Source organism: Pagrus pagrus, assembly GCF_965226575.1.
Source record: "Pagrus pagrus genome assembly, chromosome: 8".
Lineage (NCBI taxonomy): Eukaryota > Metazoa > Chordata > Actinopteri > Spariformes > Sparidae > Pagrus > Pagrus pagrus.
In genome coordinates, this window is record NC_140192.1 from 1,355,260 (window position 1) to 1,378,973 (window position 23,714).

The 23,714-nt window shown below is 41.4% G+C and overlaps 3 protein-coding genes across 6 annotated transcripts in view; 1 reads left to right on the top strand and 2 right to left on the bottom strand.

Annotated features, from left to right (window-relative positions):
- Window positions 1–23,714, bottom strand: part of LOC311261158 (L-rhamnose-binding lectin ELEL-1-like) — a 26,312-nt gene continuing 2,598 nt past the window's right edge. For 3 of the 4 annotated variants that reach the window (XM_084359570.1, XM_084359568.1, XM_084359569.1), the window contains exons 3-9: window positions 22,935–23,013; window positions 4,232–4,450; window positions 2,907–2,942; window positions 2,270–2,320; window positions 1,816–1,957; window positions 1,186–1,346; window positions 1–200 (exon numbers count right to left, since the gene is read on the bottom strand). In XM_084359570.1, coding sequence (XP_084215696.1) covers window positions 172–200; window positions 1,186–1,346; window positions 1,816–1,957; window positions 2,270–2,320; window positions 2,907–2,942; window positions 4,232–4,262 — 450 coding nt within the window. In that variant the 5' untranslated portion in view covers window positions 4,263–4,450; window positions 22,935–23,013 and the 3' untranslated portion in view covers window positions 1–171. Of the gene's footprint in view, window positions 201–1,185; window positions 1,347–1,815; window positions 1,958–2,269; window positions 2,321–2,906; window positions 2,943–4,231; window positions 4,451–19,814; window positions 19,832–22,934; window positions 23,014–23,714 lie in introns of those variants that run through there. The other variant, XM_084359571.1, reaches the window with a different exon arrangement.
- On the bottom strand, window positions 7,168–10,922 carry LOC311261161 (uncharacterized protein). Its single transcript, XM_084359575.1, has 6 exons — window positions 10,799–10,922; window positions 10,198–10,233; window positions 9,735–9,785; window positions 8,664–8,799; window positions 8,362–8,484; window positions 7,168–7,384 (listed from the first exon to the last, which is right to left on the bottom strand). The coding sequence occupies exons 1-5, from the start codon at window positions 10,827–10,829 to the stop codon at window positions 8,373–8,375; spliced, it is 366 nt and encodes a 121-aa protein (XP_084215701.1). The 5' UTR covers window positions 10,830–10,922; the 3' UTR covers window positions 7,168–7,384; window positions 8,362–8,372.
- On the top strand, window positions 19,411–22,901 carry LOC311261857 (GTPase IMAP family member 8-like). The gene is made up of 2 exons (XM_084360870.1): window positions 19,411–20,554; window positions 20,606–22,901. The coding sequence occupies exons 1-2, from the start codon at window positions 19,498–19,500 to the stop codon at window positions 22,213–22,215; spliced, it is 2,667 nt and encodes an 888-aa protein (XP_084216996.1). The 5' UTR covers window positions 19,411–19,497; the 3' UTR covers window positions 22,216–22,901.

The following is a 23,714-nucleotide window of genomic DNA, read 5'->3' on the forward strand; positions in this document are numbered from 1 at the left end:
CAAAGTTAGATTTTTTTTATTGATTTAAAATCCTTCTTGAGTTCAAATATGTTTTTTTAAATCAATTCAAACTCAGAAACTGTGTCAAACAACACAAATGTACTTTACTTTGCTTTCATACATTTTCACTGAGATCTGAACTCTGGTCAGTCTGATGTGTCTTCAGACCGTTCAGGCTTCATCAGCTGGTTTGTCTTCGCCTGCAGAGAAACACGAGCAGCGATGAGAAAAGTCAGACGATGCAAACAAGAAGAAACTAACAGAAATCCACACAAAATAAAACAGAAGAATCAAATAAGATAAAATAGAAAAAAAAAGACGAAACTAAACATACAAGAAGCATGTATGTGAATAAACAGCCTCAACAGTGTAATACAAGTCAAGCAGAACAGGTTTCATCTTGGATTTGAAATAACTGAGAGCTGTAGTTTGTTTTTGTTTCTACTCTGGAGACAGGAACCTGATCTCAGACCAGCTGAGACCAGGTCAGCGATCCGTCCACAGAGAGCAGACAGTGAGTTTGTTTCTGAACCACGTTTCACAGCTGTGACCTGAAATGTTGACGTGTTCATTGATTTCCTGGAAACCCATCAAAAATGTTGATGACTCATCGTGCACTCGGGGGTATATCAATCATACTTTCTTTATTCTATGATGGATTAAAGAAGAAGGAGCTCACAGATTACTGTACGAAGACACAACTTTAGACCTGTAGTCAGTGATGTGGGTGCAGCTGGGTCATGTTTTATGGAGGACATACTGTCCTCTCTGGAGAAACTGTGGACACGCAGCTTAACTTGTTGCTAAAGTTCCTGCGAGCAAACGTGCTTAAACCAGCAGCTTCTCGATGAACAGCTCCGACAGGAGACAGTCACAGCACCGAGGTGATTCGTGGAGTCTCCTGGTAGCTTTGTTATAATAGCAAGCGCTAACTGCTGCTAAATATAGTTAGCTGCATTTAGCTGGGTGAGCGGTCCTTGGCAAGAAAACAAGCTTGGGTTTCCCGTCCTGGTCCGACTGTGTTCAGGTGGAGTCAGACCGTTAGGGAGTGCGGTCGGGCGTAACGTACATTTTTACAGGAAACACTCAACTATTGCGGTTTTATGGGGACTTTAAGGTACTTCCTCATTGGCTTCACTGTGTGTGTGTGTGTGTGTGTGTGTGTGTGTGTGTGTGTGTACGTACAGTCAGGTTTGATGGGTGCTGGTGGAGGTGGAGGAGGAGGAGGAGGAGGCGGCTTGGCACAGGTGTAGGACACCTCCAGGTACCTGGTCTGCTCCTGACAGGGATATTCACCAAACACTCGCTCAGTGACCGGGACATTACAGGACCTCCTGTTACCACAGCTGGACAGAGAGACAGAGAGAGAGACAGAGAGACACACAGACAGACAGACACACAGACAGACATCAGTCTGGTGATGTTGGGAAGGCGGCGTGCGATGACGCCAAATAACAATAATCCATAATTCACCTCAAATGCATCAAACTAAAGTAACGAGGCTGTTTGAAGCTGTGAGGAGGAGAAAGTTCAGATGTTTGTGTTCAGATGTAGAGAGGGAAAGTCTCAGAGATACTCAGGTACAGGACAGATACCTGAGACATGTACTGAAGTACAGTGATGAAGTATTTGTACTTTGTTACTTCCCACCTCTATGAAGTCCCTTTCCTTCTCATATCTCCTTATTTCAGAAAAACATGTACTGTATCTGATGATGACGACAGACAGACAGTGTTTTGGTTCTGTTTGAACCGAGCCATGGACCACACGTATGACGTCACATTAATGCACAAAGATGAGGAGAAGTCTTCTTACAGATCCTCCACGACCATCTCAGCCCAGGGGAAGGAGCAGTAGGTGTCAGGCCCGTCGTCAGGGTGGCGTTTCCCCTCTCCACACCTCGTCCCCACGCCCACCTTGTACAGGATGTGCTCCAGGTTGATCTTAGTGCCGACCTCTGCAGGAGGAGGAGGAAGAGGAGGAGGAGGAGGAGGAGGAGGAGGAGGAGAGAGGAGGAGAGGAGGAGAGAGGAGGAGGAGAGAGGAGGAGGAGGAGAGAGGAGGAGGAGGAGGAGGAGGAGAGAGGAGGAGGAGGAGGAGGAAGAGGAGGAGGAGAGAGGAGGAGGAGGGAGGAGGAGAGAGGAGGAGGAGGAGGAGGAGGAGGAAGAGGAGGAGGAGGAGGAGGAGGAGGAGAGGAGGAAGAGTCACAGCATGAACACACTTCTGAGTCGAGGCTGGAGAGCATGTGAACGTGTCTCATAACTTCTTACCACATGACATCAGTGCGGTGTCATTATGACAGGCGTAGATGACCTCTCCCTCTGCAGGAACACACACAGGTCAGACTGTCTGCAGTGACGTCATCCTCATCATCTTCATCATCATCATCATCATCATCATCATCATCATCCTCATCATCATCATCATCATCATCATCCTCATCATCAGTGTTTTCCTTAAAGTTGCACTCTGTAGTTTTATCTTCACTGACTGAATAAACAAACTGACCTTAAAGGACAACACAGTTTATACTGTTTTGCTGTGTTTGTATGTGGCGGACCCTGCCACCTCTCTAGCTTCAAACAGTGCTCTGGGACCTTCTTGTCCTCTGAGAGCAGCTGGTTTATTCACTGATGGAACAAAGTTTGTATTGTTCCCTCATTAAGGTTGTAAATATTAAGAAACTGAGTTTGAATTTCTTCTACGTCTCGTCTCCTTGTTCTGGTTCTTGTTTTGTATTTAGCGTCAAACATTAAATGTTAAAGATCCCCCAAACTCTTTAAAATGAAATGATCATGATTGACTTCATTCATTTAAAAACAAAATGTAAAGACGTTGGTGACACTGACACTATAAGTCCTGCACGTGTGACTCAAACAGCTTCCAGCAGAGAGAATAAAAACTCACCAGCAGCTCCAGTGAAACACCAAGCTGCAGCCAGCACTGCAACACAACACAACACAACATGACAACACAACACAACACAACACAACACAACACAACATGACAACACAACATGACAACACAACACAACACAACACAACACAACATGACAACACAACACAACACAACACAACACAACACCAGCTCGATGAGTAACTTGTATCATCGCTGTAACTCAAACTGACGAGGAAACATTTAAAACAAGCTGCACTGAACTTCAGTCTTTGAGCTACTTGTACTTTACTCGAGTATTTCCATTTTCGGCTACTTTACACTTCCACTCCACAAATATTGTTCTTTTTACTCGGCTACATTTCTTTGATTACCTTAGTTACTAGTAACTTTACAGATTACGTGCTGCATCAGAGCCAAAACAGCACATTTTAAAATGAATTTATTAAACAATGATGATTGTGATAATCAGTCGAGTATACAGTATATACATATCCGGGTAAATATATGGATCAGTTACTTTTACTGCGACTTTGATACTTAAGTACATTTAATATCAGATACTCTAAGACTTTTACTCGAGTTTGACTTTTTTGGTGCTTTTTACAACACTGTCAGTTTATATCAAACATTCAACATGAACACATCTGGAGATACGTAGTTTTCCCTGGACGCTAAGGGTAATCTAAAAAAAGTAACTAGTAACTAAAGCTGTCAGACAAATGTAGTGGAGTAGAAGTGTAAAGTTGCATGAAATGGAAATACTTGAGAAAATCACCTTGACTTTGTACCTGAACAGTAGTTGAGTAAATGTACTTAGTTTCCAGGTTAAAAACACTGAAACGTGTTTTGTACTCATCAGTTACACAAAGTACTTGTTTGTTTTCTTTCAGCTGTTTCAACTGATGGAATGTAACTAAGTATATTTACTAGGGTACTGGACTTCAGTATGATTTTTAAGGTACTTGTACTTTAATTGAGTATTTCCTTTTTCGGCTACTTTATTCTTCCACTTCACTACATTTTGTAGACAAATATTGTTCTTTTTACTCCACTACATTTCTTTGATTACCTTAGTTCCTAGTCACTTTACAGATTACATGCAGTTACAGTCCATCAGTGGACACAGCGAACAGAAATCTCAACAAACAAGTTCCTTGTGTTACTGAGATGATCATAAAACACTCGTCCTGTACTATATTCACTACATCATCATCATTAACAGTGTTTTTAACCTGGAAAGTAACTAAGTACATTTACTTAACTACTGTACAGGTTCAAAGAGTAAATGCCACAACAGAAAACAGAAGCAGGTTCGTGAAACGTGCCACACTCACAGCCGAGGATGACGAGCCTCAGTGGGACCATGTCGGCGTCTCTCAGCCTCTTCTTCTTCTGGCTTCCACCTGCAGGCAGTGGGACAGTGGCAGCAGCGTCTGGTCGTCCAGGTATTTATGCGTCCGTCCTCGCAGCAGACATGCAGACGCCTGTCCCGCCGCTGCAGGCATGCAGGGCCTCGCGACCCAGATGTGATGAACATGTAAAACCCTGTGGAGCTGCAGGAGAGAGGTCTATAAATCCACAGGTTTCAGGACCTTTACATCCCAGCTGCACCTCAGTCTGCTCCATATTCCTCATTAGGAAGAAAAACATCTGGATCTGGTATCTCGGCTGGAAACTCTGCTCGCTAACACATTTACTACACGTGTGTCTTGAAGGCCCTATGGCTCTTTTTATACTACAGGACATGTACACGGGCTGTACAGGCTGATATTTCCACGGGGCCAAAGGTTTTGCAGTTGCAGTCTTGTCTGGATCTCAGACCCAGAGGACTGTGGATTTTGTTTCCAGGCAAGTCGGTTTCTATGGGACAACAACAGTCAGGGAGAGAAGCTGATGTGTTGGGAGGATGTTTCCAGATACAAATCACCTCCAACCACCAAGATGTCCAGATGTTATAAAGACAAAACAAAACAAAGCAGCGTGCGACTCGCACTGGTCTTGTCCTGCCAAGGTCTTGGTCCTGGTCTGTTCTTGGTTCTGATCCGGTCTTGTCCTGCCTTGGTCGTAGTCTTGACTCGGTCTTGACTCACCGTGGTCTTGACAAGACTTAAGTATATTTACTTGAGTATTTTACATTTTCTGCTACTTTTTACTTCCACTTCACTACATGTATCTGATAATTTAGTTACTAGTTAGTTGCAGATTACTCGCTGCATCACAGCCACGGCTGAGCATCTCGTAAGTACGTTTTGCTGTTTAAACTTAAATCCTTCATTAAGGTTGGGGATGGAGGACTTCTGCTGGAGGATGTTAACACATTTTTACTCCACTACATTCATTTGATAACTTTAGTTACTAATAACAGATTACATGACGCATCATAATCATACAAATGTTGAGTTTTAGATCTGATATTGAGTCAACACGTAGCATACAGTGTGAACATACATGTAAATATATATATCAGCTACTTTTATCAGTACACTTACTATCAGATACTTTAACTGAAGTACTGTTCATATGAGTGACTTTCACCAGAGTAATATTTTAACACCATATCTTCACTTTTACTCGAGTACGACTGTTGGCTACTTTTACAACACGGCTGAATTTACAATTATGACACAAATTACACAACAGCCACAGCACATCGCATCATAATGCTGAACAGTGTGAACAACAGGATTTGCTTGAGTTGATGTTTAAACTTGACAGAAAATGTTCTTCATTTTAACATTAAACTCAGCAGTTTGAGTAGTTGGTGTAACAGTCGTGCACAATAACAAATTACATACATTTCCTTTGATTTCAGCAGAAGCAGCCAAAACCAGACACACATGTTCACAGATAATTACTGCTCTGGACCACCACAACGCCAAAACTCAGAAAATGTCCCGACATGCAGCTTGTTGAAGGAGTCCAGGTGGTCGCCTCAGGCTCATAAATACCAGAGTCCACTGCAGCAGCTCGGCAACACGACGCCAACGTCATTATGATCTTACATAACTGACACGAAGGTTCAACAGTTAGAGTTAACGATCCGTGTCGAGTCAAGACTTGCGAACAGAGACTCAGGTCAGACTGCAGCAGTGAAGATTTCATGTCTTCTGTGTTCTGCGTGTTTTGACGGATGTCGGGACTCGTGTCACTCGTGGTGTTACATGTGTGTGGTTCTTCATGGGTTGGTCAAAAGTTTCCAGACAGCTGTAAGGGACATTCATGTGAGGCGTGTTGGGGATTTTAATGATTTCCAAACACATAGTCAGCCACAAAGGATGAGTGTCCATCATACAGCGGCGGCTGACAAGACATTGTTGTCTTGTCAGCCGTTTTTTTCTCTCAGAGCACAAACGCTTCATCTCAGAGCTCCTGAGAGCACAGAAAGAAACACTCTGGACACGGGGCCCTTACAGGTCGACTGTGAAAGCAGCTTATTTCTTCCTATATTGATGTTACTTTGGGGCGGTGACCTCTAGTGGGCATAGTAGTTATCACAGCAGCAAAGGAGGAAGTCGTGTGAAGCAGTAACCTATAAAGAGCGACAAAGTCCGCAGTAGGGAAAATAAAAAAGGTGAGTGGTGAGTTATTTCAACTTACTGATGAAGTGAAGAGACGTCAAGTGACGTATTTATTTGAACCCAAATCACAATGTTGTCCTAAAAATAATCAAGTAGTTTTCTTTCCTAAAGCTGACCGAACTGTGAGTGTACAACAAGGGTTTGGTTTGTCCTTCGCTCGTGTGCTGCAGTGCTCATGTTGTTTTGGGAACGGTGCTGATTTGTAAGACATGATGCTGCATACGAGACGGTTCTGTCCTTCACACAAGTCCATTAAATCCTGACTATGGACAGCTCAAAGACCAGTGTCCCGCTCATACCATGGAGCCTTGCCAAAGAAGAAAACATTAACCAGTAATGTATTTTTATGTGTTTTAAATGTCGATCACTGTCATGTTATAATCACGGTCGGGAGTGGCTGCTTGTTGTCTGTTTTGCGTGTTGAATCGTGTGTTTTCATGATGTATTTTTGGAGGCTTTTGGATCAGAATTGGATTTTTGTCAAACACAAGTTTATGATCCTTACAGGTTTTGTTCATCCAGCCAATCAGAATGGAGTATTCACTCAGACGATGGTGTAAGTCCTTTATAAAACATCCTCATATTAACTGAGTGAACAGCTCGTCTGCCAGCGACCCACCAATAATAATGTAATAAAAGCACAACTGAAGACTGAAGCTGCAGAGAGACAAATACAAGTGAACACAAATAAATGCTGTCAGAGGAAAACTTTGATTTTATTAATTCCAAATCTTCAGTTTGAACATGTTTAAATCATTTCAATACACGACTTCAAACAGAGGACGAGGATCTGATCCGACCTCTGATCAGTCCGATGCGTCTTCAAACCTCCTGTCCACAGCCTGATCAATGCAGTTTGAAAAGGCCTCAGCTGATTGGTCTCCTGATGATCAGCTGATTGGTCGTCACCTGCAGAGAAACACATGTCAGTGATTTGTGCTGTGACATCAACAAGAATTATTCAAGCAGCCAAAGTTTAAAAATGACTTGAAAATCTTTTATAATCTTTAAAATAGTTGAGTTATTGACGGGAGCCCTCAAAGATAAAGTGAATTCACTTTGTATCAAAGCTTCACATTATGATCAGCTGTGTTTAACAACGATGAGGCCTGTTTGTTATCTGAAGATGTTTCATAAAGCTTTTAAAAATGTGCTGTGTGAAATGAATGTTTTCATCTATTCTGCTGAGTTTAATTTGTAGGAAAGTAGATTTATTTTTACACCTTCAGACGACGAGGAAATATAAAGTGTTGTACATGAGACAGAGAGACGTGAGGACAAGATACAAGACGAAGACGAGGTGATGGAAGAAGACACGTCAACAGGACGTAACAGATTAAAACAAACTATATTACAAGATCGTTTCTCGCTGTTAAATGTGTCGTTAATAAATGTTTGTTCTCTTGAGAAGATGATCAGCAGAGTTCATCTGATGCTGGGAACAGAACATCATCTCCTTTAATGCTTCAGTACATTTAGATTAACTATATATTTAGAAGATTAAAGGAGCAGTCTGTAGTTTAAAGGAGCAGTCTGTAACAAACTAAAATAACAAACTCTTTATACTGTTTTACTTTGTTTGTATGTGGCGGACCCTGCCACCTTTCTAGCTCCAAACAGTGTTCTGGGACCTTATTCTCCTCTGAGAACAGCTCGTTTATTCACTTATGGAACAACGTTTGTATTATTACTCATTAATATTGTAAATATTAATAATCTCAGTTTGGATTTCTTTTCCAGAACCACACACTGCTCCTTTAAATTAACAATAATAAGAAACATTTTGTTACTTAAAATATTCAGTTTGAGTAAAATACTGAGAGTATAAGTACAAATGTGTGTGTGTGTGTGTGTGTGTGTGTGTGTGTGTGTGTGTGTGTACATACAGTCAGGTCTATTAGCTACAGGTGTAATTGATCTTCAGGGTCCAGTTCGTCCTCTTTCCACAAGACCATTTACCGAACATCTTCTCATTGACGGCGAACGCACAGTAGTACTCGCCGTCACATCTGGAAACAGAGAGGAGATGCGATCAGAACCAGAGGTGGACCGCACATCTGAATGTCTGCTGTAGTTCTGGTTTCACTGCTCATCTCTATATTTGTCTCATAATAACCATGTTAGTGTTGCCCTCAAGTGGAAAAAAACATAAATCATTTAAAGCACAAAGATGAGGATGTTTTCTTACTTGGACCGCACCGTCAACACTGCAAAGGGGTTGTGGCAGCGCCTGTTGTTTGGGCTTACGTAGGGTTTCCCCTTCAAACATGACTTCTCCCCGACTTCAAAAGAAACAGATGTCACCTTTATCTTCTCGACACCATCTGGAGAAGAGAGGAGTGTGAAGTGTCACACGCTGTAGAAATCGTTTCATTTGTATTAGTTGTAATTCGTCGCCAATTCAGTCCAGTTGACTTTGACTGACGGTGCGATATCTCAGACCAGTGAGCCCCTAACTGTGGTACCACCAGCGGTACTTTAGCTCCACCTGGTGGTCAGCAGGAGCCTCACTGAAACTGCACTCCAAACTGGCCCAAAGACCAGAAACTGTCATTTCATTTCATTGTGTTACACACAGAAGTTACATATACACATCACATGAGAAAACAGAGGTTATTCCTTTAAATGTTTGACATTTTGAAATGAAGTTGGCCTCGCACAGACGTGTGGGGAGGACGTGAACGTGACACGGTGTGAACTGGTGTACAGATGAGACGCAGAGTAAGATACAGTATGTGATGAATAGTCTTCTCTTTCTTGGATCAGTTGCTGCAGAGCTGTTGTGTGACTCACGTGTCCTGTCTGTGCTCGCTTGTGTTAGCTTGTTGTTTAGTTGTGTGTCTTTGCTCAGTAACTGTGACTGTCACTGACTGACAGGCCTTACATCATGATTGTTGTTTTAAACTTGTTTCTTGATTTTCTGTTGGACAACAGCATATTTACAGACAGGTTCATTAACACTCACTGCCCCAGAGAAATGAACTGGACACAAATAAATAACAACTCAGTGAAGTCTTACAAAGTTGGGAGAGCAATGTGAGTCCAAACTCAGGATCAGATCAGTGAATCTCTAATGTTCTCATCTGTTAAATCTGTACAATCACCAAACACTGTTTTAAGAGGGATTGTGTCTGAAAGTGAGTAAACTTTTGTTTCCAGGTTAAAGTTACAGTGATGGTGAAGTCAAAGAGACAAACAGGCTGAACGTAGTCGACGAGTCTGTTCCACGAGGACAGAAAGAGAGTGTGTGTTGTCTTACCACAGGGCATCCTAACGACGTCATCGCGACAGGCGTCGATGACCTTTACCTCTGTGAAAACACACACGGGTCAGACTGCAAGCAGTGACATCATCATCACCATCGTCATCATCATCATCATCATCATCATCATCACCATCATCATCATCACCACTTTGTTTTTGTCTTTATTTTATATTTCGAGTCAAACATATTATATATGTATGTGTATATTATTATACTATATATTATAGTATGTGTATATTATATTTGTATGCATGTATTATATAGCATGCTAACATTGAACCTCATGTACATGCATCATGTAGATACATTTATTATAACAGAGCATTAATTAAACTATAGGAATTAAAGGACGACATCAACACCAGCAGGAAATTGATCATTTAAAAAAAAAAGCTGTAAAAGCAGCAGAACAGTAAATAATGTAGATGAGCTCCAGCAGAGAGCAGATGAAACTCACCGGCAGCTCCAGTGAAGCAGCAAGCTGCAGCCAGCACTGCAACACAACACAACACAACATGACACAACAACACAACACAACACAACACAACACAACACCAGCTCATCTGAGTAACTTTCTCACTGTCGACTGCTGCAACTCACAAACTGACAATGAAACGACCTCTGACAACATGTTTCCTTCTGACAACACAACGCAACACAACATGACACAACAACACGACACAACATGCCAGCTGCATGGAGGTCAGTTAAAAAATACACACGAGAGAATAAAATCATCGGTTGTCTTTAGCTGGAAATTGAAGCTGCTGTGAAGACGTGAACGTGTCCGGACCCTGTGAGGGTTCAGAACATCATCATCTGGATCAGTTCACCTTCAGCACCAACATCATTATTAGAAATGTCAACATACGCGTAGGAAGAAAGTCAATGACACATATGGAGTCATGGAGAGTAACTAAGTACATTTACTTAGTCAGTAAGTAAGTACTTCACTTTATACTTTACACTTGTACTCCACTACATTTAGAGGCAAACCCTGTACTTTAACTCAACTACATGTATGTGACAGCAGACGCTGAAGCAGAGAGGATACTCACAGCCGAGGACGACGACTCTCAGTTGGACCATGTTTGCTTCTCTTCTGTCTTCACCTGCAGACGGTCTGATACTGAGAGCATCTCCACGTCCAGGTATTTATGCATCTCTCCTCGCAGCACACCTGTTGACACCTGTCCCACCGCCGGCGAAGGCAAACAGGACCTGGTGATGTGACGAACATGCAAATCCCCTCTAGAGCTGCAGGGGACACCAGAAGCTGTTGTCCAAGGGAGCAACTCATTTCCAACATGTGTTGGTTCTGAAGGTTTTCTCACGCGTTCTACACGACGGGTCATATACAAGGTCTCATAGGAGAATTTAATCTGTGACAGTTTAAAAACAGACTCAGTGATCTTTTTATTAGTCCTTCATTTAGACCAGGTGAGTCATTAAGAACAAGTCCTTACGTTAAGGAGCAATAGTACCAGGAGTGGGCGACAGGGCCGGACCCATGTGGCCTTTTCTGGGCCCATACCGAAATCAAGTGCTGAAGGTGTCCCGAAATCAAGCAGGCTGAAAACTGATATTTGGGAGTGATAATCATTGGCAGTAAAAATGAAACTCTGTGTCAAAATATAGAACAACCAGCGACGAAATTAACCAAATTACAATTCACTGAAGTTCTGTTCTTCAGTACAAAGAGGTACTTTACTTGAGTACTTCAATGTTCTGCTACTTTATATTTCCACTCCACTACATTTATTCAAAACATTTAGTTACTAGTTACTTTGCAGATTCAGATTACTCAGTGTTTATAGGGTATTAACTGTGACATGTTACCAATCAGACAGAGCTGTGGGCGGGACATCGTGAGAGGATGTTGCATCACATTTTTTAAATTGGTTAATTTTATCTGCGATCTGACAGAATAATCACGATACCGTTGATCAGAAAATCTGAATATCAGCCCCGATAATCGGCGATATTCACATTTCATATCACGATATCGCCGCCCAAGAATTGCGACAGACAATATTGTCCCACGGCAAAGACGACGTGAAGTCTCATTCAAATCCCTCAGCTCGCCACTTTCTTCCGCTTCAGAGCAGAAACACTCCCGACGAGCTGGCGTTTTTCTCAGTAACCGAGTCCTCCATGTCTGTGTGTTAGAGCGCTGTGTGCTGCAGCTGCATCAGGCCAGTTCACCTGTAGTCACCTCCGTCAGCCCGTCTTATTTTAAAACTCCCGTCCAACATCTAATCGTCCTGATTTGTAAACTATCGCACAAAGCAGCCACCTTGAGCGACAGAGTGTGCGTGTATGGCCTCCATACATGGAAACTAAAGGGAAGAGATGTTTCTACTGTGTGACGGATGTGACCTGATATGTAATGAAGCAGCTCAAAGACAGAAGGATACTCAGAGTACTGCTGCAGTCCAACTACTGACTGAACCTTCATCTCCCTGAATATTACAGAGGAAGAGAACACACTGATTTTCTTTAGAGAAGTTCATGCCGGTTTAAATCCACTGAACTCTGTTTAACTGGAAACATTTCTCGTCTCCTACAAATTACAGGACACAAATACGGTGTCATGATCAGGACGAACATCCTGCTACGCTACGTGTCATGTTTTAACTCGTTTATCATATATTTACATGGAGATGTTGACATACGTTAAGACTTTGAATGTTTTCCAGGAGACAAAGCTTCAGTCAACAGCTGACAGCTGGAGGCTGTTTGAGCATTTTACATATCAGCATATTTGTTCAGGAGGTGCTGAGGGCTGATGTGGAGCCTCAAGTTCACTTGTTTTACACGTTGTAGATAAAGATGACTTGGCCTGAGGGAATTTATTCATAGTTTTTTTTATAGTAGTGGACTATAAAATGCTTTGCAAACCACAGATACGTTCAGATTTGCATGTATATCATATCAGCATTCCTACAATATGCGTCATATTATGTCCCATCATATTTATATATGCTGACCTTGATGATGATGGAGGACAGTGGTGTTGGGACAGCTGTACTGAGTAAGAGACCACAGTTTGAGATGGCTTTTAACATTTGTAAGAATGAAACCACTGACAGTTACCAGGATGCTGGTTATCTGCTCGTGTCCCAGCACCAGCTAACATACAGGTGTTATATTCCAATAAAGGAGGCGTCAGGTTGTCATTCAGAGTCAGATGATTTGTCCTTGATCACCGTTCACTAAACTGAGCGTTCTTTGGACTGAGCTGGGAGCTGAGTTTAGACTTTTCTGTTATTACATTAGCATTTATCATTGAAACCAGGAAGGAATTTCAGAGCTATGGTTTTTGATTTTATGAAAGTTGGCCAATATATTGCCTTTAATCGTCTGGTGCGAGTCTCTTTTTGATCATAATATTAAGTTTCAAGCGGTTATTTTACAATAACCTGCAGGTCAAAGGTCTGAGTCATTGCAGTGTGAATGGAGTCCCTGCCAAGTTTGGATGGATCATATTCCTAAAAGCAGTGAGGGGAATTATTTCTAACCATGCAATAATGTTTATTTAATCTATTTCCTCCTTTTCTTTGAACCTCAGTGTGCAGAGACGTTAAACCTGCTGTAAATTCAGGATAAATCACAATTCACTTTTTTGTTTATGTTTGGCTGTGTGTCATAGGATTAATCTCCTGTTGAGGCTGACACAGGATTGAAAATTAACCTTGTTCTTCTTGTTGAGCTCAAAGTCTCAGAGGGTGTTTCTACTACAAGTTTGATTATAGGATCAAAGTCACAGATATTTTTTCCACTCATTCAGGTTTATGGTTCCTCCTGACACACCTTCTGTATCTTTCACTCAGCTGTCAGTGGGTCGGTTATCACTGTGAAGTTGGTCAATTCTTTTATTGGAGGAAAATGACGCAGCAACAAGTTCTGGTAAGAAGTTTCTGCGTTATTAAATTTCATTTTACTTGATTACTACTACTTGATTATTTACAGTATAAATGGGTTTGTATATTTGATGTCACTCGGGTCTTTGACTGTAATAAAAGCTTCATCCTTGTTTTTTCCACTTCAAATCCAATTAAACTCATTTCTGATGCGTTAACTCTTCAGCTCCAATGATCAGATGGACCCGTCACAGCTTCAAACTGAAAGGAATTTATTCTCACTTTTCATAAACAGAGAAACACTATGACTGAACGACAGTTCAAGATAACAGCATCAACTTCAGGTATGTGCATGTTCACCTGCTCAGAGATGAAATCCCGGCAGTGGTCAAATACATTCAAGGACAATTATGTGTTTGCTTGTTTTTGGTCAGAAATGAGAGACTTACTCAATTCTCCAATTTTGATCAATCTATACTGAAGTAAATAAAGTAGAGCGATAAGAAATCATTGTACCAGTGTTTAAAATAAAAGGTCAATGAGGAAGCAAAAACCCTGAACTTACTGATCAGAGAACTGACATAATTATCAGAGTAATCTCATTGTCATACAACTATTACAGTGTGTCACACAGTAACATTTTAGTTCACGTGTATCTTCTAAGAATTATATTTTTTAACCCAAAGTTGCACACTAAACCTCTTAGTCTTGCTCTGATGTCACAGTAGAATGAAGTATTTGTTTTGTGCTGCGTGAAGATGAACATGAAGCAGGACAAAGGTGGATAATGCATCAGTTGCTATAAGCAGTTCTTACAACAACGTTCTTAAAGCAGCTCCTCCGGTTAAATCTCTCTCTTGTGGGTTTTCTTGCAGAGTGACAGTATGGCTGAAGCATCTGGTGAGTCCTGTCAAGCTTTATATTATATATTATGTATTAATATAAACAGACTGCATGTCTGTCACATTCAGCTTTGTCTAATCACAGTAAGAGCTGTTTAATTTCTGAGGACAAAGAGGATTTCCAGCTCTCAATAGAGACTTTGCTGATGCACGGGAAATGATTTAAAACACATCACAGAGGGCCCTCTCTTATTAACTAGAGACCATCCAGCGATCTGACCACATCTGCTGCAACGGCCACAACATGTCAATGTTCTGACCCATTATTCAGTAGTCATTACTACATTATAACATAGTAGTCATGATTCAAACCACACCCATGCTCGAACCCGGGCCTTAAGTTCCTGTACCTTGCATGGTTGTGATGCTGGACTCTAGCATCACATCCTGCTACTAAAGGCGTCTCCAGGATCACATTCACACACACAGACTCACAAGATGCGTCGCTGATGGTAATAATGATGTGCATGTACCAGGAACCACATTTCTCAATTAACCTTTCAGCCTAGTCCTAATAATGAATCTGAAGCATTGCAAGCCATTGATTCCTGGAGATTCACCTGGAGAGATCCTTTATATCATGAATTGGTTGGGTTGGGGAGCTGAGGAACCATAACCCAAAAAACTAAGACAATAATGAACATACACATGGTGACATTTCTGTTTCCTTACAGTGTCAGATGATGTGCAACCTATCAAGCGCCGCCGCAGCTATGAACTTCTGCCACCTGCTAGTAAGTCAAACTGGATCAAGTCAGATTATGATTTTCCAAAAAATCTAAATATTTCTCTCAGTTGTGGGTACCACCAAGGATCTGAAACACACAGTCATGAGCCAGGAAACATGAGGACCAAGCTAGCAAAAGAAATGTGGGATGGCAACTCAATAAGCAACAAGTATAGTGGCAACTTATTCCTATTGCTATTTATACTCTGTTTAGACTTATTGCTTTAGCACAAACGCAATGAGGTGACTCGTTTGAAATATTTTAGTGCAACGTTTCTTCAGTATCTTCCAGACACTTTTTTGCTTCAAAGTCCAATGCAAATTTTCACACCTTTTATTTAATTAATAAATGGAATAAATTGACTAAGAGATACACACTTCAGCCAAAAAGGACTGAGGGAAGGGTTAGAGAGGGACAATTGGATTTGGGCTAGATTGGCAAGATTTTTTTTTTTAAAGTCAAAATATACGAGGGTTTTTTTAACCTCTTCCCAAAATGGCTTCAGTGTTGGACAGGTAAGACAAACTATGTGTATAATTTGGGAATAACACTAATGACATGCCTAAAAGCCACTGTGTTGCATATTTCATGTCAAACTATAAAAAAGATTCCCAAAGGTTATGCTTTTGTCTACGTCCCCAAAGAAGGAAGGGGACGTAGATAAAAGCATAACCTTTGGGATACAGTTACAGAAGAGATCTGTGGCTTCAGGTGGTTCACAGAGAGGATGAAAATTGTAAACTGTGAGACCCGGTCAGTCAAACACCTCATGACAGGTTTGTTAATGATGTTACTGAGTACTGTAGATGACATGTAGTGCCTGTAGATCAAAGTGCATCTAAAAAGAGCCTTTGTAAAGCTGTAGCTACACTTTACTGTGAAAAAATAAGGCCCTACCACAAAACACCTACTTTTATAATGGAGTTTGGTTTACCAGCCTGTCCACTCGACAGACCGCCAGACTGTTTTAATGTTAATAATACGGATGAACTGAGCTGACCTCAAAGTTTTATCAGATTTATTTTGAATACAATCAGGGTCTCTGAAACACAGTAGGTATCTCAAGCAGGTAACTCAAGCAACATTTGCCATCATTGGGAAGTGTTTTAGCGTCCCTCTGATAATACTAAAGGTTAAACTGATGCAAACGATGTTTATGCCTCCAATACTGTGAAGTAATAATACCAGGCTAAATAAAGGAGCAAAGAGTCCTCACATGGTAATACTTCTACACTGGATGGTCAACATCTATACAGTGTAGAGGTACTACTGGGCCAACCTTTCATAACTATCTTATTACTATGTTTTCTCTCCAGTGTCTGAGCTGAGGGTGGTTCTGCTGGGGAACAGCTGGTCTCAGAGGAGTTCAGTGGGGAACTTCATACTCGGAGAGACTGTGTTCAACACTGAAAGAGAACCAGGCTGGTGTCTGAGAGAAAGAGGACGGGTAAAGGAGAAAGAAATAGTTCTGATCAACACCCCAGATCTGCTGCATCCCAACATCTCTTTAGACAAACTGACAGAACATGTAGAAACCTGTGAGAGCCTCTCTGATCCTGGACCTCATGTGTTCCTGCTGGTTCTACAGCCTGAAGACTTCACTGAGCAACACAAACTGAGACTTCAATCAATCCTTGAACACTTCAGTGATCGATCATTTGATCATTCACTGGTTCTGATACCAACACCCAGAGAGGAGAGTCCAGGTGTCAGTGGAAACTACACGAACCAGCCACCTTTAAAAGACATGATCAGAATTTGCAGAGAACAACTCTCATGGAAGAAGACCACCGAACTTCCGGAGCTGTTAACATGCTTGGATCGAGTTGTGAAGAACAGAGGAGAGCATGTGAGCTGTGAAGCATTTCCAGGTTCTGCATCTGTTTTACCCGGTGATCATCGAACACTGAAACAACAGGAAACAATGTCTGCCGTGTCAAGCACCGTTCAAGCTACTGGTAAGTGGTATGATTGGTACGAGTGGTGTTTCTCTTCTGCAGGCCGCTTAGTAGGTTTCATCTTTGTTAAGGGCCATCCACCAAGAACGATGACTTAAACAATAACTACAAATATATTGTTTTAAAAAAGAAAAGAGAGTGGTGAATGATATCGTTGGGATCACTTTCATTGCGATTTGATGAACGATACACAGAGAGCCAATCAGAATCCATCCGAATTTACAGGAACATCACTTAGATTCTGGGGACCTTTTACTACAAAACAATGTTGCAGGAGTGCGTACAGTTCTGGTGTCTAACTGTAGCCGACCTCTTTTATGGAAGTTAATTGATGGCATTTAGGAGACACTTTTTTGATAGCCAACTCTAGTAACTCAGGCTTTTATTTATACAACTTATCAAAGGCTTAGATAACGTTGCTGAATTCACATTAAATCCTGCAACGAAGGAACGTCCAACAATGTTATTTTTGTGCTTTAGAATGACACAATCAGAAAATTGTGGTTGTTCGCCTCCACTCACTCGTCAAGTTTTATTTTCTCTGATTCACTGCTGTGTTCCCTCTACCCCTGTTCACTCTCATTATTTACCTTGTAGCTTGCTTGACCACTTAATAAGTAATGACTAGTAATAAATAATCACTCACAGTAATTTTTTAAAGAAAATATTAAAATAATACATGTATAATATATAATTTAATATAATATAATATAATATATAATATATCAATATGTATAATAATCATTTTGGGGCACCAAATTAACAAGTCCCAACCACTTTTTAAAATGACTAGTTTCGTCCCCCCGACTTTTACCATGTTAAAAATGTGTCGGTCTGTTCTCGGAGCGCTGCGTCTGTGCTTCACTCGTTACTAAATCCATTCTGCTTACTTATTGAGAGAATGCCCAAATTAATGCAACGCCATATCCTGTTTTCATCGCTACCTTGCACCAAGGCAGACTGACACATTATTATTGATCCCACTCATCTTCTTGCAAGACCTGCCCTCCTCAGCCTCTGATTGGTTGGCTTTGTTGTAACTTACACTTACACCCAGTAGCTCTACTAATGTCTGTTTTCTGCGGTTTATAAGCTGTCGTTTTGCGGGTAAACACACCAGTCTTTCCAGCCTCTCTTACGGTCTTCTGCTGCTCCTCTCAAGTCACTCATCCTCCGGAGCTGCTCTTCACTGAGTGTCTCTGTAAAGCAGACACTTGGGCAGCCACCGGGCCGCCCTGCTGCTGCTGCATCACCCCGACCTGTCTGCTCTATTGAATGAGCCCAAAGACACTGTAGCTGCGACAGCCAGTCGTAGTGGTGTGTTTACCAGGGCAGCTACAGCTCACAGTCTGCTGCACTGGCTGTTTGTTTTAAACAACTGCGAGAAAAACACAAGCACAGCTCATTGACATCAGACAGCCACTGAACGTACAGTTAGGAAATAATAACATGGCAGTTATGCTGACAGAGGCCACTGGACAGGAGGGAGGGAGCTCAGTGGACCACAATTAATCTACTGTTTAATCAGACTACAGAAGAAACAAGAATCGGCAATCTAACATGCTATTTCCCAATTGCATGTTCAGTGGCTGTCTGGTGTTAATAGGTTGATGATGTGTTTTAGGTGGATGTTATAAAAATTAATTGAAAACTCAAAGTAATCAGTTAAATAGGTTTTATTTTTAATCAAAATATTATTTGATGGGAATTAAATACAATTCAACTTTGAATATAAAACTGTTACACACATTAAATTTAGATTAGATCTGAGGGAGTAAAGATTGGACATCCTCTTTCTTGTAGTTGGTTTGTACTATAAACACTTGAGTTCATAGTTACTTATAAAGGCAACGTACACTGCACTTGGTTTAAGTCATTAGGCCCTGGGGTCTGATGCCAGTGAAATAAAACAACAACAAAGCAATGACGGTACCTTTCAGGTTGTTAAGAGTTGTAAATATCAGATAGATCCTGTTACAGACAGTAAAATGGTGGAGGACAGAGTGGTCTTTGTTGGAAAGGGGATTTCAAAGTTACACCATTAATAAATGACAGGCCCTGGTGCTGTTCAATACAGAGATTATTTTCCCTAATTTCTTCCTCTCTCTCACTGTTGTGTTGCAGAAGTTGCATTCAGGATTGTGCTGTTGGGGAAAAGTGACACCAAAAAGACAAAACTTGGAAACTTCATTACTGGTAACCAAAAGGGTTTTCAAAAATATTCTCTAGACAAGCAAGTTGTCCACGGGGAGTGGAAAGGAAAATCTCTCACAGTAGTTCAAGCCCAAAACATCTTCCAGCTCCCTATGGAAACCGTGAAAGAAGAGATGAAGCATTGTGTGGCTCTTTGCCCACCTGGACCAAATGTTCTGCTGCTGTTACTGAAACCCTCTACAGTCTCAGAGAGGAAGCAACAAAGACTGAATTTCATTTTCAGTTTGTTTCGTCAAGATGCTTTTAAACACACAATGGTCATCACCACTTGTAGGGGGAATGTTTCAGCTGTTAGCCAGCTCCTTAAAGACTGTGGAGGAAGACACTACAGCATGTCTGAAGACAAACACAAGTCATTAATGCGGAAGATTAGGAGCATTGTCAAAGAAAACAAAGGAGCCTTCCTCACCTTCGGTGAAGAGACCATCAGACCAAAGTCTGAAGACATCAGAGCAGCTTTAAACCTGGTTCTGTGTGGGAGGAGAGGAGCAGGGAAGACTTCAGCAGCTGAGGCCATTTTAGGTCCTTCAGTCTCCAACTCATCAGAGTGTGTTCAGAGTCAGGGAGAGGTGTGTGGACGTCGGGTTTCCCTGGTGGAGCTGCCTGCCTTGTGTGGAAAACCTCAGGAGGAAGTGATGGAGGAATCACTCAGGTGTGTCTCCCGCTGTGATCCTGAGGGCGTCCATGCCTTCATCCTGGTCCTACCTGTGGGTCCCCTCACTGATGAAGACAAGGGAGAGTTAAAGACCATCCAGAACACATTCAGCTCTCGAGTCAATGACTTCACCATGATTCTGTTCACTGTGGACTCAGATCCTACAGCTCCAGCTGTTGTTGACTTTGTAAAGGAAAACAGAGACATCCAGGAGCTCCTTCAGAGCTGTGGAGGAAGATCTGTTGTTCTCAACATCAAGGACAAGCAGCAGATCCCAGAGCTGTTGGATGCCATAGAAAGGATGGGGCCATCTAAGGAACAACCGTGCAGCTACACAACAGAAACATTTGCATTTGCTCAAATAGAAAAGATCAGACAACAAGAGGAAAACATCTCCACACTGCAGGCTGAGCTGAAGGACCTGAGGACAGAGCTCATGGTCAGCTGTAAGTACTGTATTTCAAAGATGTATAACTTTGTCATAAACCCTGATATATATTAGGCTCTTAAACCTAGAGCACCTGTAGCAACTATCACCATTTAAGCTAACTCCCTGTCTTTATATTTCACAGGTGCTGATGAAGAACAGAGCCCAGAGTGTCTCAGGATTGTGCTGATAGGGAAGACTGGCAGTGGGAAGAGCTCTTCAGGAAACACCATTCTAGGAAAAGAGGAGTTCAAGGCTGCGTCTTTTCAAAAATCAGTCACCAAATGTTGTCAGAAAGCACAGACTGTAGTAAACGGTCGTCCAGTCGTTGTGGTCGACACTCCTGGTCTGTTTGACACAACTATGTCCCCCGAAGAGGTTAATGAGGAGATGGTGAAATGCATCAGTCTTCTGGCTCCAGGACCACATGTCTTCCTGCTGGTGATACAAGTTGGCAGATTTACACCAGAAGAGAAGGAGACATTAAAACTTATCAAGAAGGTCTTCGGGAAAAATTCTGAAAAGTTCACCATCGTTCTGTTCACAAGAGGAGACACACTGGAACATCACAGACAGTCTGTGGAGGAATACATCGAAGAGGGATGTGATGATTCTTTTAAGAAACTGATCGCAGACTGTGGAGGAAGATACCACGTGTTAAATAACTACGGTGAACAAAAACATACACAAGTGATTGAGCTGATAAACAAGATCGAGACCATGGTGGAGAAAAATGGAGGCAGCTGCTACACTAATGAGATGCTGCAAGAGGCCGAGGCAGCGATACAGAAAGAAGTGGAGAGGATCCTGAAGGAGAAGGAAGAAGAGATGAGGAGAGAGAGGGAGGAGCTTCAGAGAAAACATGAGGTAGAAATTAAAATAAGAATGGAAGAACAGAGGGCAGAAATTGAAGAAGAGAGGAAACAGAGAGAAAAATACCTTGAAAAAATAAAGGAAAAGGTGAACAAAGAGCGTGAGAAGAAAAAGAAAGAACAAGAAAAGAGGGAAGAAGAAGATAGAAAAAAGAAACAACAGGAAGAAATGCAACAACAGGCATGGCAAATGAAGATTATGGTTTTGCAGGAAAAAATCAATTCTGCACTGGATGAAGACGAGAGAGATGAGCTGGAGCAAAGTGAGAAAGAGGAGAGAGAAGAACAAGAAGCCTGGGAGGAGGAACGAAAACAGTGTTGGGAAAAACACAAGAGAGAGAGGGAACACAGACAAAAGCAGGACCACACAAGACTCAAAAAGCTCCTAATGCAATATGAACAAGAAAGAGAAAAACATGAGAACAAAATAAAAAATGAAGACCAAAACATTATCGAACAGGAGGAAAAAGCAAGAAAAGAGTTGGAGGAAGAGTTTAAGAAAATAACAGATGAAAAGAACAGGAAATATGAAGAGGAGGCTAGAAAGAAAGCTGAAGAGTTCAATGAATTCAGACAGAAATACAGGAGGAACTTTGCAGGTCTGATGAAAGAGCATGTGGAGGAAAAGGTGGCATTGAAGCAAGAGCACGACAAACAAATGCAAGAGACACAGAAGATGCACAGCCAAGAGTATAAACTGTTGGACGATCTCTTAAGTCACAAAGAAAAACAACTGAAAGAGGAACTCAGGCAAAGAGAAAAGCAAATCACACAAATGGAGGACTTGACGACAGCACATGAGCAAGAAATTAACCATTTAAAAGAGAAGTACAAAAACAAATGTATCATCATCTGATAAGGCTTCCCACTTCCTAAACAGTCACTCGTTATAACACAACGGATGGATCGAACTGATCAACTCTGATTTGTTTTTTCTTTTTAAACGTGGGATATGTAAGAATTTTAGTTTTACACATTTAAAAATTAACTCAACAGAATGTGAAGACAAAACAGTTTGGACATTATGTCAAAGATGTCTATGTCTATCTACTGAAGTAGCATGCTAACCAGCTAACTCTGTGTCTGAAAACCTTGGTCCAAAGCTCCGGTGTAAGCGGTGTAAACACCCACACTTCCCAGGTAGCTGCTCTGCTAACTGAGCTAACTAGCTAACAATAATTACAGTCATGGAACAGAATACAGTTAGCAGCAGTTAGCTGTTACTCTGGTGATATGCTGCCCCTATTTGTTGACAGTATGAATTCAACAGGGAGCCAATTCTTACTCACTGCACCTTTAATTGACCGTTTGACAGCATGAGAGCATTTTAATTCTTACTGTGAGAATTATATTATATCATTATTTGATGATGAACTCTGTGAACGCCTGAAGTCGACAGCAGGTCTGTTGAACTGATCAGAACCCACCTTCAGAACCGATTTTGTATTTTTTAATGTAATTCTGTAAAGTGTCTTTGAGTGTCATGAAAAGTGCAATATAAATAACATGTCTTATTATTATTGGTTGAATCAGCAGAGTAAATGAGCAGCCGCTCCCAAAATAAAACAGTCCTACCTTGACCTAAAGTCTGGATGTTGGTCCTCTGCTCAAGTTTGTCAGTAAAAGTCAGGAAAATGATGGTGTGAATAAAATACTGGAGAGAGAGACAAGAAGTATTCTGTCAATAATAACTAATATATCACGTGCAGGTGATCGAGCTTATCAAGTGCTAAACAGTGTAAAAGTGTAAAATGGCCTAAAAGGCTTTCTAATACTTTAATTTCATCACTATCTGGCTGAATCAATCTTAAAGTACTTGTCTATGGTTGCATATATAATTCACAACACAGGATTCGACAGTGTGAGTGTTTCACTGTTAGCCACAGGTTAGCAGCTAATGGAGCTAATAGCTTACAGCAGAGCTAACGTTAAACACAGCAGGACAGAGTTTCTGTTCAGAGGAACATGAAGTGTTAAACAGTGGACTGCAGTTAATGTTACAACACAACAAGTTAAACTGAATAAATGTACTTAAGTACTTCAGCTGAGTACAGTTTGGAGGTAAAAGTACTTTGAGTTTGGAGTTACAGACACTTGACATCATTTAACCAAACGGCTGTCAGAGGTGACAGTAACCAGACAGGAGCAGTGAGCAGGTGGTGGAGTCGTGGCTCCTCAGTGCAGTGACAGACAACATGTTGGATAAAGTTCAAGTTCAAACTGCTGGAAATAGTTCAGTTCAGTCAGGTTGTTTAAAATGTGAGTCTACTTACAGACAGGAGACACATTAAGAAACATGAAACTTTTGTTTTGCTTAAAGGATAAGTACCGTTTTTTACAACCTGGACCTTATTT

Bases quoted from the DNA above. Each gene is read 5' to 3' on its own strand.
- LOC311261857 (XM_084360870.1), top strand. From the start codon at position 19,498: ATGGAAACCGTGAAAGAAGAGATGAAGCATTGTGTGGCTCTTTGCCCA. The intron at 20,555-20,605 runs TATATTAGGCTC...TCACCATTTAAG, and splicing joins CTTTGTCATAAACCCTGATA to CTAACTCCCTGTCTTTATAT.
- LOC311261161 (XM_084359575.1), bottom strand. From the start codon at position 10,829: ATGGTCCAACTGAGAGTCGTCGTCCTCGGCT. The intron at 10,234-10,798 runs GTGAGTATCCTC...GTTGTGTTGCAG, and splicing joins GAGAGTCGTCGTCCTCGGCT to TGCTGGCTGCAGCTTGCTGC. The intron at 8,485-8,663 runs GTAAGAAAACAT...CTCTGTTTCCAG, and splicing joins GTGTTGACGGTGCGGTCCAA to ATGTGACGGCGAGTACTACT.